Source organism: Lagenorhynchus albirostris, chromosome 19 (genome assembly GCF_949774975.1).
Source record: "Lagenorhynchus albirostris chromosome 19, mLagAlb1.1, whole genome shotgun sequence".
NCBI lineage: Eukaryota > Metazoa > Chordata > Mammalia > Artiodactyla > Delphinidae > Lagenorhynchus > Lagenorhynchus albirostris.
The window spans coordinates 19,342,099-19,356,949 of record NC_083113.1 but is presented as its reverse complement, the minus strand read 5'-3'; the positions used below and the strand labels follow the sequence as shown (position 1 = coordinate 19,356,949).

At 40.2% G+C, this 14,851-nt stretch overlaps 1 protein-coding gene and 1 long non-coding RNA gene across 2 annotated transcripts in view; one reads left to right on the top strand and one right to left on the bottom strand.

The window, feature by feature from the left end:
- DPY19L3 (dpy-19 like C-mannosyltransferase 3) overlaps nt 1-4,404 on the top strand; it is a 73,765-nt gene extending 69,361 nt beyond the window's left edge. Inside the window, exon 19 of the mRNA XM_060130552.1 lies at nt 249-4,404. Coding sequence (XP_059986535.1) covers nt 249-410 — 162 coding nt within the window. The 3' untranslated portion in view covers nt 411-4,404. The remainder of the gene's footprint in view (nt 1-248) is intronic.
- Nucleotides 1-14,851, bottom strand: part of LOC132509469 (uncharacterized) — a 127,079-nt gene that overhangs the window by 34,248 nt on the left and 77,980 nt on the right. The gene's annotated exons all lie outside the window — the stretch shown is intronic.

Below are 14,851 nucleotides of genomic sequence, written 5' to 3'. Positions count from 1 at the left end.
GTTCTGCTTCTAGCTTTGCCATTAAAGGTGAACATTGTTTGACACCGAACTCTGCTCTTCAGCCTTGGGTCACACTTCCAAAGGGGAAAGGGATGGACCAGATGGTCTGCAAGCAGCCATTGACATTCGTTCAGTTTAAGTTCACTAGCATGTCATTCTTAAAGAAACCCAATCCCTATTCCTACTTCTGTTTGTCTTTTGTAAATACGATTTTTTTCCAGATTGTATTGGTTTTGTTTTGGCTTTAGATGATGGATGGCCCAGGAAAGAATGATCCAGATTTGAAACTTGCAGGCCACCCTCGCTTTTGCGAAGAGATAAAAAGAAACCTGCCCCCCTACACAGCATACTTCACTCGAGTGTTTCAGAACAAAACATTCCACGTTTACAAGCTATCCAGAAACAAGTAACAGAGCTTTCTATTTAATCTCTATTTTTGATATGTGAAACTCCATCATAATGAAACTCAATAGATAATGTTTCAAATGTAATTAGGTAACCGGTACCTTAAAGCTGTGATATGATTAAGTCTACAAATGTTTACACAAGCGTTACCATCTTTGAAAGTATCTTATACATGCTTCAGTCTTTGTCTTGTTCCATTAATGTTCTTTAGCCTAAATGTTTTCAACTTTCTAAAAGTGATCTAGAATTTTGTTGTTGGGGAGAACAGTTAAGTGTTCCATAGGTAGCCTGAACAGCTGCATATCATGTTGGAAATCTAGAGCCTGTGTCAAGATTTGAAATACTTCTAATTTTTAATTGACTTACAACAGCTATAGTTGAACTGAATTGAGGGGATACATAATTAAATTATTTAATATTTTTTCACTAGTGAAGACCAACTGGTGGCTTTTTTAAAAAAAGCTCTCTATTGTCCTGTTTCACCTAAAAATTTTATAATGTTTTTAATTTGTCATGCTTTGAATATTTTTTTAAAAATCATGTTAAGTCTTCATATGTATCTAAAAAATTTTTTGTTGTGCTCCATCTGAAATGTAATGTGTAGCACTTCAGTAGTATGTGTCAGTGTGTGTATGTGTGTACACGGGCATGTGCATGAATGTTTTAATGCTGGGCACAGAAAAGTGTTACAAGTTCCATATTGTAAGTCCTTAAAGCAGCAGAAATGTTATGTAGCTGAGTAGAATTTGTTACTGTATAGTGTTACTATTTTAAAACCTGTTGATACTATTTAATCTATCCTGCAAGTAAGAAAATTCTTCTTCATTTCTTACTCATTCAGATTTACTGGGTTTGCAAAATTTTGTAAACTCTTTGTTTTTAGCCTTTGTATTTTTTACAGCCTAGAACCTTGCAAAGTCTTACTATTTTTAAAATGTTGTATCTTAACTAACTCACTACTATGATATTTTTGGCAGAGAGCATTTTCATACCAAGTTTGATTTGTGGTCTCCAATCTTACTGTGAGGGCCCTTGATAGGTGGTTCTTTTTCTTACTCAAAGGTAACCAAGTGCCTCTAAGTCATGCTTATTTGTAAACAACGAAGAGGATTATGTGTACCTTGTACCTGCTCAAAAATTTTTTGATAATTGCTTTTGTAATTAATTTCTAATGATAGGGACATGTAAAAGTTACTGATAAAAGCATATTGTGTATTTAATTAAATCAAGATGGCTAATGAAATTAACTTTCACCTCTCATGCCAGTTGGAAATGATTTAAATATTTCTCCTTGCAATTGTGTTGAAGTAAATCACTGTAGACATGAAGATGGATATGTCACATGTTCAAATGATTTTCTCTTCAGCTACTACTTAAGCGGTATTCAAAAAGAAATTTTACACTACCATGTTGGGTTCAAGGAAGGATACTTGGCTTTTATCAAAACTTATTTAAATAAAAAATTGACAGTAGCTGGGTTATTAAATTATGCAACTGAAACTCCTGAATTATATCTTTCTTGTATCCCTTAATAAGGTTGGAGACCACTGCAGTTTAGGATAATACAATAATAAAACATTTTAATCAGTACTGAAACTTTAATTAAGCCAGTAATGATGCATGCCTGTTGCAGCTGACAGCATGGGTCAGTCCATCCTTCAGTGAGTGCCTTACTCTAATTGAAACCAAGCACATGTAAGGTACAACGTGTTCGACTATCTAGTTACGTTTTTAAAACCCTCTATTACCTTCTCAGAAATATTTCAATTTATTTTAAATATTCCTGTATTATTAATCTATGCATTTGGGTATTTGGAGTTTCAGTATACAAGAAACATGTACTTAAATTTTTATGCTTATCATCACCACATTGATCACATACAGTAATCCTTTTTTCACAGTTTAGGTGCCATTTGTTGCCAAAACACTTAGTGTTCAGTCTTTAGTGAAAAATATAAAGTGCCAAAAATTCTTGCAAGACAGAATCCATACATACACTCTTTCCAGAACACTGTGACCATGTATAGTTGACATTTTTATTTCCTGATGACCAAATCTCTTAATGAATCATGTGAAATATTTTTAGTGCTCCTCAGTCTTCTCTTTTATGACCTTCTCATTGGAGTACATGGGAGGAAAGAGAGGAAAAGCGGCTGACCCTGGCTCTCTAAGCTCCCTGCCACACGATCTCAGTGGCTGTGCTAATGTTTGGTAATATCCTCAAATTACGGCTGTATTTTATGAGTAGAAAGACCACTTGATTTTGCTTCAGAGTTAGCATTTAAAAGAACCTCTAAGTACAGTAAGTGCTCTTAATTAACCTTTACTTACGTGACTCACCGGGTCCCTTCACAGTCTCCATCCCTCTTGTAAGCTGACTTCGGCCCAGCACCAGTGAGGGCTGCTCCCTGGCACTCTCAGGCCTCTGCTCTCTCCTTTGAGTTCTCTGCCTGCGCCAGCCTTGTCTGCATGCTCTACTTCCAGCTGTAAATACACGATTCAACATAAACCCAGGAAATTTCGCTCTAAAATGGAAGGGTTATTTCTGCAAAAATTAGCTTGAATGCTTTGGTAAGATTTGATAACGGTTGCCACTAATAAAAATTACTTTTAAATTAATTGTGGTTGGGAAAATTATAAAATATTGGGATAACTTAAAATTCAAGAAAATTTCTGAGCTTAGATTGCTTCACAGATTTATTTTAGTCCTCATTTCACCTTAAAAAAAAATCTAGACTGATCAGAAGGTATTAAAAAGTACCCAAATCAGGGCTTCCCTGGTGGCGCAGTGGTTGAGAGTCCGCCTGCCGATGCAGGGGACCCGGGTTCGTGCCCTGGTCTGGGAACATCGCACATGCCGCGGAGGGGCTGGGCCCGTGAGCCATGGCCGCTGAGCCTGCGCGTCCGGAGCCTGCGCGTCCGGAGCCTGTGCTCCGCGATGGGAGAGGCCACGGCAGTGAGAGGCCCGTGTACCGCAAAAAATAAATAAATAAATAAATAAAAAGTACCCAAATCATATTATTGGTATGATTTATGCAAAAATAAAACTGTAATCATTGGACCCTTATGCAAAGGAAAGGCCTCGGCTTTACATCAGAAGATGAGCAAATGAATGTACAGTTATACATTTGAGGTTATGATTCCCTACTTTAACCAACTTTAACTTCATTAAATGACCAACTACTGATACCAATCACAGTGGCTAATCTACTTCTACTAGAGTTGAAAGGTTCCAGTCACTTTATTACAGACTCAAAAAGTAGGAATTCATTTCAGATATATTAGCCAGGAGCATAATTAGGTGTTATCTAGGCCATTTGTTGTCCACTTAAAGGTGATTTTCTTGACCTTTGTGAGATCAACTAAATAAATGTGTGTGTGTGTGTGTGTGTGTGTGTGTGTGTGTGTGTGTGTGTGTGTGTGTGTTGGGTTGGTGCTGGTGTTGGCAAGGACATATGTAGATATTTCATCTGGTCTGCATCTTTACAATTAAGTAAAAAGGTTTATTCTGATTGCACATGAACCTTGTAACAATTGTAGCTCATCTTTGGCCAAAACATACCTGAATTAACTAGAAATAGTCCATTTTTAAATTTTCATTTAAACGTTGGAATTAATAGAAGGACAAAATGTTCTCAGATCATATATCTTGGCCAGTATGCTCCGAAATATTTTATATATGGCAACCTTTTGGCATAGAAGAGAGTGCTTGTCTGTTCATGGAAAAAAACTTTTAAACTGAGCGAGTGGCTTACTTTCTTGTGGCAATTGATTTTCTGTACTTAATATCCTATGGGTAAAATCTTACAAAGAGCTTTTATAATTTGTTGTACTGAATTGTATGAAGATTGTGTACTAAATAAAGCTAAGTTACACAGGATAAGTGTCTTTCATTTCTTTGAAGGTCAAAAACCAAGGAACTGGCTTCTTGAAGTGTATTAGATATGTGCTAAATAGAGGATAATCACTAAAAGATGGATGTGACAGGGTCTTACTTGTACTTGCTAATGTTGAAGGGGTTTCTGTTTTTCACAAAATTTGGTTTGATCGCTGCTTATTTGCTTTACTTGAACCTCAAGCTTATAGTAAAGGCTTGTAAAGAGAAGGCTGCTGTCAGCTGAATTTATCCTCAGAGATAAATGCTGTTGTTTCGACCTTTGGAATTGTTTCTACTTCTTGACTAAACTCTCAGTCTTTAGTAACTCAGGAAAATGGGTGGTGGTTCACGTTTTTGGTAAGAGTGTATAGATAACAAATATGCTTGATGTTAGGTTGTTCAAAGCAGATATTGAAATTCCAAGCAGAAATGGTCAGGGAGACGGATATACTTCCAAATAGAAGAAAACGGCAGTGGGATCTCAAATATTCGGTACTGACTCTTTTAAAGTATACAATTCAGTGTTCTTACACTAAAGCTATTAAGTACAAAGCTATTAAGTACATGTTGCTAGAATGGTCTGGCAGATTAAGAATTACAAACAATATAGATAAGCGAGAGATTCGGGTTATGAATGAACTGAATGTGTAATGGTTTGACATGTGACACAGGCACGTGGCAGATGAAATGCTAGTTCTCTGCCCCTCATCTCAAACCTTTTCAGTTAATTTTTTTTTTTTTTTTTTTTTTTTTTTGCCACGTCACACCACGCAGCACATAGGATCTTAGTTCCCCAACCAGGGATCAAACCCATGCCCCCTGCCGTGGAAGCACAGAGTCTTAACCACTGGACCTCCAGGGAAGTTCCCCTTTTCAGTTAATTTGATATTTAGATATTTTCTTTGTAGGATTGTTCTTCGAAGTGCAGATAACAGAACTATAATGTGAAATCAACTTAGTGGGTTGCAACCAACATTTAGTGGTTGAGAGAGAGAGAGGAAAGAGGGAGGAGGGGGAGAGAGAGGTTAAGGGAAGGGAGAGAGTGGACAGCCAATACGGTAAATATAAGTTGTTTTGTGAAATATTTGTTTCAGTTATACATGTCGTTATTTGTGCTCTGGGGTGCAATGTCAAATGTATTTCTTACTGTGAGTTTATAGTCAGTTTGAAAGCCATGCCTTTATAGCAGGGAGGATTCTGGGAAGATGGCAGTTTGAACTTGGCTCTGTCTTGTCCCCCAACTCCACTGTAGAAGAACCCTTTGAACAATGATGATATTAAAGAATTATAAATTTTAGGTGTGATATAGACATTGTTATTTTCTTAGGTCTTTATCTTTTAGAATATATACTGAAATATTTACAGGTGGAATTATGTATGTATAGGGTTCATATCAAAGTCATTTTGTGAGGCATGTAGATGAAACAAGGTTGGCCATGAGTTGATATAAGCTAGTTTGGGATTTTTCATATAGAAAAAAGAAGAAATTAACAAATCAGGAAACTAAGGAGATTAAAATTTAAAAGGTAAGAACTGAAATCAATTATCTAGGGAAATAGTAGAATAAACAACCCCTCCCCACCAAAAAATGCTGCATCTTTTAAAAAGATTAATGAAAAAAACATCTGGTAAACCTGATTAAGAAAAAGAGCAAAAGAAGACATAATCCACAGATAGGTTAAAAAGAAAACTACAGCCTGGCCAATACAGAGTATTTTGCAGCAACTGACAGGACTACCATCTTTTTTTTTTTTTTTTTGGCTGTGTTGGGTCTTCGTTGCTGCACGTGGGCTTTCTCTAGTGGTGGCAAGTGGGGGCTACTCTTTGTTGTGGTGCGCAGGCTTCTCATTGCGGTGGCTACTATTGTTGCGGAGCATGGGCTCTAGGCACGCGGGCTTCAGTAGTTGTGGCTTGTGGGCTCTAGTGCACAGGCTCAGTAGTTGTGCACAGGCTTAGTTGCTCTGTGCATGTAGGATCTTCCCGGACCAGGGCTCGAACCTGTGTCCCCTGCACTGGCAGGCAGATTCTTTTTTTTTTTTAATATCTTTATTGGAGTATAATTGCTTTACATTGGTGTGTTAGTTTCTGCTTTATAACAAAGTGAATCAGCTATACATATACATGTATCCCCATATCTCCTCCCTCTTGCATCTCCCTCCCACCTTCCCTATCTCACCTCTAAGTGGACACAAAGCACCGAGCTGATCTCCCTGTGCTATGCAGGGCAGGTGGATTCTTAACCACTGTGCCACCAGGGAAATCCAGGACTACCATCTTTGAAAGAAGGGAAGCACACAAGGTGAGTCCCAGTCTTACCCTGGCTTTCTCCCCCTAAAGTCTTTCCCAAACCATGGCACAGGGAAGATGGAGCTCAAGCGGAGAATGACAGTCTTACTGAAGAAAGAGATTGGAGTTCATGGATGCACCGATGGCTGAGATTTGGTAGGACTTGGAAGGGCAGGGTACCAGAGAGGAGGGAATTGCGAAAGAGAAGATCTGAGAAGTCCCTTTGGGTCCTTGGCCAATTCATAACGTGCACGTGTATGGCTTAGCAGAGAACATCTAATAAGTAACAGAGCTGAACAGAGATTTCAGAGGTTATATAGTGCTGAGGAGATGCTGGAATTGGGGTCCAGCCAGCATGAAGAGGCCATGGTGAACCCCCCAATAATTTGAGACCCAAGAAAAGCTATACCTTTTCCTAGGAGTAGAGGCTATTATCCTATCTTTTCCTAGGAGTAGAGGCTATTATCCTATCTACCTGTCAAAAGCAAATATAAGTCTGCTATGAAGGATGATAACCTTATCCATGGCCTCAAATTATCTCTACAATTCCTTATATACAATGTCTAGCACTCAATCAAAAATAACTAGGAATAATAAAAAAGCAAGCCTGAAACAGAAACTGAAATAGAAACAGAGCCACAGTCTAATTAGATATTGAAGTTTAAAGCATAGACTTTTAAAATAACTGCTTATTCAAGAAATTAAATGACAAGATGGAAAATTTAGGTGAACTGAAAACTATAAAAAAGAACACAATGGAAATACTAGAATCGAAAAATGTAATAAGTACTCAGTGAAGGGTTAAAGAGCAAATTAGACACAGCTGAAGAGAGAACTGATCAACGTAGATGATAGGCTAGAAGAAAATATTCAGGCTAAAACATAAAGGAGAAAAGGGTGAACAATGAAAGAGCATGAGACATCATATATTAGAACATTTCACTTTATCCTGTAAGTGTAACTGAAGCCCCACAAAGAGAAGAGAGAGTATGGGGCTGTATGACTTTGGACAAGCTATCTGTACTATTAGCTTCAGTTTCCTTTTTTGTAAAATAGAGGTTTGATAATTACCTATATGGTCATTGACTGGATTAAATGACATGACATTTAAACCACTAGGCCTAATACTTTGTACATGGTGAGTACAATAGGTGGAAGCTACAGGGTATCACCATCATCATCATCAAAATTAGATAATAGGGCTTCCCCGGTGGCGCAGTGGTTGAGAGTCCGCCTGCCGATGCAGGGGACATGGGTTTGTGCCCTGGTCCGGGAAGATACCACATGCCGCGGAGCGGCTGGGCCCGTGAGCCATGGCCGCTGAGCCTGCGCGTCCGGAGCCTGTGCTCCGCAATGGGAGAGGCCACAACAGTGAGAGGCCCGCGTAACACAAAAAAAAAAAAAAAAAAAAAAATTAGATAATAAAGACAGATGTTAAAGAGCCCTTGGTAATTTTATGTGAGATAGTCTTATGTTGCTATAGAAAATACCTTTAAAAAACAAAACAAAATAAAACAAACAAAAACCTTTAGGGACTCAGAAGGAGGTTAACAAGAACAGCTGTAAGGAAATCAACTTCTTAGTAATTTCTGAGTTACATATTTACATCACAAAGAGAGGTGTGTTTGTGTCTGTGTCTGGGTGTGTATGTGTACAGAAGACAGGAAAAAAGAGCCATAGAAAAAGACTGAGAAGCTGATGGCCTGCATGTTTTTGGAAGCAACGTCATCATTATTGAAGATAAATGTCAAAGCCCTGCCAAAAAGCACATATTCATCAAGAAAGCAGAAGTGCCTGATAGTGTATGAATCTACTTAAGAGAGGGAGGGGAGGGAAGGAATGTGATTTCAGGATTAGCACAGTAATTAGAACAGCAGTGTGCTAATTAAGGCTCATAAATTTAATGAAACTATTAGCATTTTCTCTTGCAAGAAAAGGTGGATCCCCCTTCCCCCAGGAAATGACACCTGTGAACAATTATCTCTTATCATTGCTATTAAGATTATTTACATAACTTGTGCTCATTCAGAATTCACTGCTGTTAATGCTGTTTTTTTTTTGTTTGTTTGTTTGTTTTTTACAATGCCTGATCTCATGCTAGATTCTCTCTCTGACCAGGAAACTGTTTGGGGATTGTTGATAATTAACGGTATCGTACAAATGGACAAAACCATTGTTAGGGGACCTACTGTACAGCTATTCTGCTCTGTCTTTGTGGGCAGTGTTTTCGTTTGTTTAATAGAAAATCTGAATCTCTGTAAGAGCTTGGTGGTTATGAACAATATGAACACAACCTTCCCTGTGCCACCATTCAGCTCAGTGATTCCTTCCATGAGAACTTAGCACCTACTCTATGACAGGGTGAGGCCTGAGGATAGGGAAGGTCCTATGATAGAAACATGAATAAAAATATCCTGTTGTACTGAGTGAAAATGGTTATGATGATATGCTTTAGACAGTGCTATAAAAACTCCTCTAAAGGAAAATAAAGTTAGGAAGTTTCATGTTGAGAGTTAACAGAAAACCTAACTCTGGCTCAAACCATAAAAAAAAAAGGGTAATTTATTAGCACATCAGGCCTTTAGGTAAGACTTAATCTAATGTCCCAGTGATTAAATGGATTCAATTAATATTTATTGATACCCATATGCACTGGGAACACATTAGGGTACAAGACAGACAAGGTCCATGGTTTCACTGAACTTATATTTTAGTGGAGGATACACACAATTGATAAAAAATATAAGAAAATGCCAAATGTTTGAAGAGAATTAAAATAAGATGTTGTGATAGAATGTAATTAGGGGGTTACTTGGTTTTAAGTGCTCAGAAAGGCTTCTTTGAGGAGATGGCATTTAGGATTTGACTGACTAGAAGGAGGCAAGTAGGTGGGAGGAGCCTGGTGCGACTAAGGGTCAGAAATGAGAACATGGGGAAAGGAGAGAGTGGCAGAAGTATGCAGACATCAGACCACATATGCCACAGTAAAGAGGATGAATTTTACTCCAAATGTGATGGAAAAACATTGGAGGATTGAGCAGAGTAGTGACGTTATCTAATTTTTGTTTCAAAAAAAAGTATCCATGGATGCTATATTCATTTTCTGTTGCTGCCATTATCAAATTACCAAGATATGCTTAAGGGAATTCCCTGGTGGCGCGGTGGTTAAGAATCTGCCTGCCCATGCAGGGGACACGGGTTCGAGCCCTGGTCAGGAAAGATCCCACGTGCCATGGAGCAACTGAGCCTGTGCGCCACAACTACTGAGTCTGCACTCCAGAGCCCGCGAGCCACAACTACTGAAGCCCATGTGCCTAGAGTCCATGCTCCACAGCAAGAGAAGCCACCGCAGTGAGAAGCCCTCACACCAGTGAAGAGTAGCCCCTGCTCGCCGCAACTAGAGGAAGCCCACGTGCAGCAACGAAGACCCGAAGAAGCCATAAATAAATAAATAATTTTTTTAAAAAAAGATATGCTTAAAACGTTACAGTTATGTTTTCTCTCAGTTTTGTAGTCAGAAGTCTGCATGGCTCAGCTATTTCCTCTGCTCAAAGTCTCACAAGGTTGAAATCGAGGTTCCCTTCTGAGGGTTCTAGGGATGAGTGCACTTCCAGCCTCATTCTGATTGTTGGCAGAATTCACTTCCGTGCACATGTAGAACTAAGGTTCTCGTTCCTTTGCTGGCTCTCAGCTGGGGACCACCCTTAGTTCCTAGTGCTCTCTCTGTGGTCCTTGCTATAGCCCCCTGCACCTCAGGACCAGCAAGGAGGTGTCGGAGCCCCACGCTGCTGCATCGCTTCTACCTCCTGTCTGCTGCATCTTTCTGATTTCAGCTGGGAAAGTCCTCCACTTTTAAGGGCTAGTGGCATTAGATTGGACCCACCAGAAAATAGAGGATAATCTCCCTGTCTCAAGGTTTATAACCTTCAACACATCTGCAAAGACCGTTTTGCCAAGTAACATGACATATCCACAGGTTCTGGAGATTAGGAAGTGGAAATTGAGGGCAGGGGGCATTACTCAGCCTACCACAGATGCCGTGTGGAAATTAGACTTGGGTGGGCAGAGGGTAAGACTGGAAGCAGGATGACCAGTGTAAGGGTATTTCAGTAGTCCAATTAAAAGGTTATGGTTTGGGCTTCCCTGGTGGCACAGTGGTTGAGAGTCCGCCTGCCGATGCAGGGAACACGGGTTCGTGCCCCGGTCCAGGAAGATCCCACGTGCCGCGGAGCGGCTGGGCCCGTGAGCCATGGCCGCTGAGCCTGCGCGTCCGGAGCCTGTGCTCCGCAACGGGAGAGGCCACAACAGTGAGAGGCCCGCGTCCCCCCCACCCCAAAAAAAATGGTTATCGTTTGGGGAACAGAATGGTAGTGATGGAGAAGGAAGAGAAGTGGGGTTAATAGGAGGTGCTGATGGATTATACACTGGGAATAAGGGTAAAATCAAGGGTAACACCTAGATTTTTTTTTTGACTTGGGTAACTGGGTATATGATGGTAGTGCCTTTTCTTGAGATGGAAAAGATTGGCATGATAGTCATTATTGGTGTTCAACAAATATCTCTGGTTCTCCCCTCCCCCTGCCTCCCTTTCGGTTGGATGCAGTCCCCTGACTAGTTCTGGCCAATGAGATGTGTCACTTCTGTGTCAGAGCATTTACCTGCCAGCGCAAAATCCTCAAGAACTCTCGCAGTTGGTGGCTGCAGCAGCCTGGGTCCTGAGCAAGGATGCTGTGGAACAAAGCTTCCTACCAACTTGCACTCAACATGTAGGGTAAGAAATAAACGTTTGTTGTTTTAAGTCACCTTGATTTAGGGTTGTTTGTTATTGTACCTCAGTCTCACCTATCCTGACCTGACATACTGGGGAAGGAGCAAGAATAAAGAGTTATGAAGTGGCCGTGTTAAGTTTGAGATGCTTAATCAATGCTGTGTCCAGGAAGTGCGCCTCTCTGTCCACTTTGCTGCTCTCCGTCAATTAGTATTAACATATTATCTCCATCCTCATAGACCTCTTCCTGCTTCTAGACTAGCTGTCAGTTGCTCTCAAGATCTATATGCTGGCATAGTTCAGGTTCAGAGGGGAGACAGTATACTTCCGAGATAGCTCAAAGGTCAAAGAATGGAATTTTTCTGGTTCATGTGTCCGTCTTAGAACCAATCGCGGAGACCATGGGGATGGGTTATGTTGGCAATTTAGGACAGTCAGTTTCTCCCTCTGGAGTTGAATGTGAGACAAACTGCATGTCAATCACATAGCTAGGAAAACCAGAGTATTGTTGGGAAGGAAGATGCTGAGGATGCAAGTCCAGTACAAGGGAAGGACACATTTTCAAGTTCCTATTGTAGGTCCGGCACGGTGCTTGCTGGGTTTTGCTTGTATCGTCTTATCGGTAATGCCATCCTTCATGGAACCCATTATGAGCACTATTAATCTCAGCTAAACTTGTCGCAGATATCATGTATGTAACTTTTTTCCACCCACAGATTTCTTTTGACATTTTTTTTCCATGGAAGCTATGAAAACAGTAAGTAACATTTGTTTCCAGTGCCACAACTATGATAACTGGCCATGTAGAGAGATGTCTGAAAAACCTATGGTCTGCCCATCTGTAGCAGCTGTGTTACCTGCATTGCCACATCTGCTTCTCAGAGAGTTTGGCCCCTCAGCCTCTTTAACAGGCAGGAGACCACATTCATGATCCCTCACCACAGCTGTCTTACCCTAAGTCGGTTATCTTCCCTAAGTGTGACTGGAAATATGACTTCAGGACACGACTCAGCCTCCACTGGCAATTTGAATTGTGAAATCATAGGGCTGGAGCAGCTATGTGCATGCCAAAGCAGACAAAGCCAGCCTCCACAAAGTGAAGCAGGCACAGAAAGTGGCCATAAGAGGCTGTGTGACCACCCAGTGAAGCAGGGGGAGAAATACTAGGTTGTGGACGACAAGTGCCTACTTGTAGTCCCCCTGAGGCTGGCCTCATGCATTGTTCTTGGGTTCCATGAAGTACCCCTGTTACCTTTCCAATAAATTAGTTTTTGACTTGAGCTAGTTTGTGTGTCTGTTTCTAATAACCAAATGACCCCTGATGAAGATACTCTATGAAGGCAAAGAGTTCTCCTGAGTCTGGCTTTCTTAAGGCAGACATCTGTTTTTGATGTTCTTTACTTTCATAAGACCATGTCCATACAGTTAACACAGTACTTGTCATCCTGAATTATGTAAGTTTCTAGGCTTGTCACTGTGCTGTGAATTTCCTGAGGGCAGGGACTATTTCTTTCTCATCTTCAAATTCCCAATGGACACTCAGAGTGAGCATATTGTAAGGGTTTATTGCATTGGATTCTGCAGTTAAGATCAGGTTCATATAGCCAAATAAAACTCAGTGAGCTATAGTCAGTCAGTTCCTCCCAGGGAGAGGAAGGGAATGAAATCATGGCGCCTAGCAAGCTAAGTTTCCCTTCTTACTACCTATCGAAGAAACTGATTCACCTACATTCTAAAAGGAATGTATGAAAATGAAATCTCCACTCAAAAATAACCAGGCATTCAATAGTCCAAAAAAAAAAAAAAGGGACTTTCCTGGTGGCACAGTGGTTAAAAATCCTCCTGCCAATGCAGGGGACATGGGTTCGAGCCCTGGTCTGGGAAGATCCCACATGCCGTGGAGCAACTAAGCCTGTGCACCACAACTACTGAGCCTGCGCTCTAGAGCCCGCGAGCCACAACTACTGAGCCTGCTCACCACAACTACTGAAGCCCGCACACCCTAGAGCCCTCAAGCCACAGCTACTGAGCCCAAATGCTGCAACTACTGAAGCCCAGGCACCTAGAGCCCATGCTCGGCCACGAACAGTAGCCCCGCTCTCCACAACTAGAGAGCCCGCGTGCACATAGCAACGAAGACCCAACGCAGCCGAAAAGAAATAAAATTAAAAAAAAAACAAAACCGGTGACAAAAAATATATATACATTAAAGGATATCTATTATGTTATTATTGGATACAGTGCTCTAACATTTATTAGGCCAAATTTAATTTTGTTATTCAGATATTCAATATATATAATTCCTTATTTCTCTGCTTCTTCTTGTCAGTTGTTGAGAAAGGTGTTAGAATCTCCCACTGCGGCTGTTGCGTTTGCCTATTTCTCAGTTTACTCCTGTTAATTTGCTTTATATGTCTAGCATTAAGATTTAGAATCACTATGCCGTCCTGGTGGATGAGTCTCTTTAACATCATGAAATGCCCCACTTAATTTCTAAATGGTGCTTACCGCCTTAGCTTACTTTGTCTGATATTAGCAGAGTCACAGCAATGCTCTTCGCATGGTATATATATATATTTCCACCCTTCTTCTTGGAAACTTTCTGTATTCCTATATTTATGATGTGTCTCTTATAAACCTATAGTTGGGTTTTTTCCTCCATTCTGAAAATGTTTTCCTTTCAATAGGAGTGTTTAGTCTGTTTAGATTTTAGTGTAGTCACTGATTAATACATTGAGAGACTGATACTAAACAAGTGATTTTGTGTCCTTCTCAGGGCATCACATCTGAAGACACATGATACCATTTTTCTTTTTTCAATGATATTAATTTTGATCACTTAGTTAAAGGTGTTGTCCAATTACCCATTGTATAGTTATTATGAAATGATAAAGAGTAAGTGATGTGTGAGGAGATATTTTGAGACCAAAAACCCTGTTCTTCATCAATTCCAACTCCTCCCACTAGATTTACAACCCATCCCTGATCTTATTATTTCAATGTTCACATTCTTCTAGATTTGAACAGCCGAAGTCCTTCAAGCTAGATCTTGTCTTTTTTACACACCTTATTATTTATCTTAACCTTTCCTCTCTTTCCGGTACAATAAGACATTCAGTGCTCATTGTATGTGATTCCTTCCTGGGCCCTATAACCAAACATTTCTCTAAGGGGCTCTGGTTCCTTTGATAGGAAATGGTAAATATTTAGAAACCAAACACTAGATGCTAGGTGTGCTCATTGCTATTGAGCACCATGGCTTCTAGGCTTTTTCAGTGGACTATGTGAAGAAATATAGAATCTCACACACACACACACACACACATGCACATACATGCAAGCACAAGAAAATTTAAATACATATATGTGTGTGCATAAATATATACATACACATGACTTTGTACCAGTACAGCCATTTCCAATCCAACTCCACAGTGTCCTTCCTTGCTTTCCCTAAAGTTAAACAAAAACAAACAAACAAAATCAATATTTATGTCTCTTCTTTTGCAGTGAGA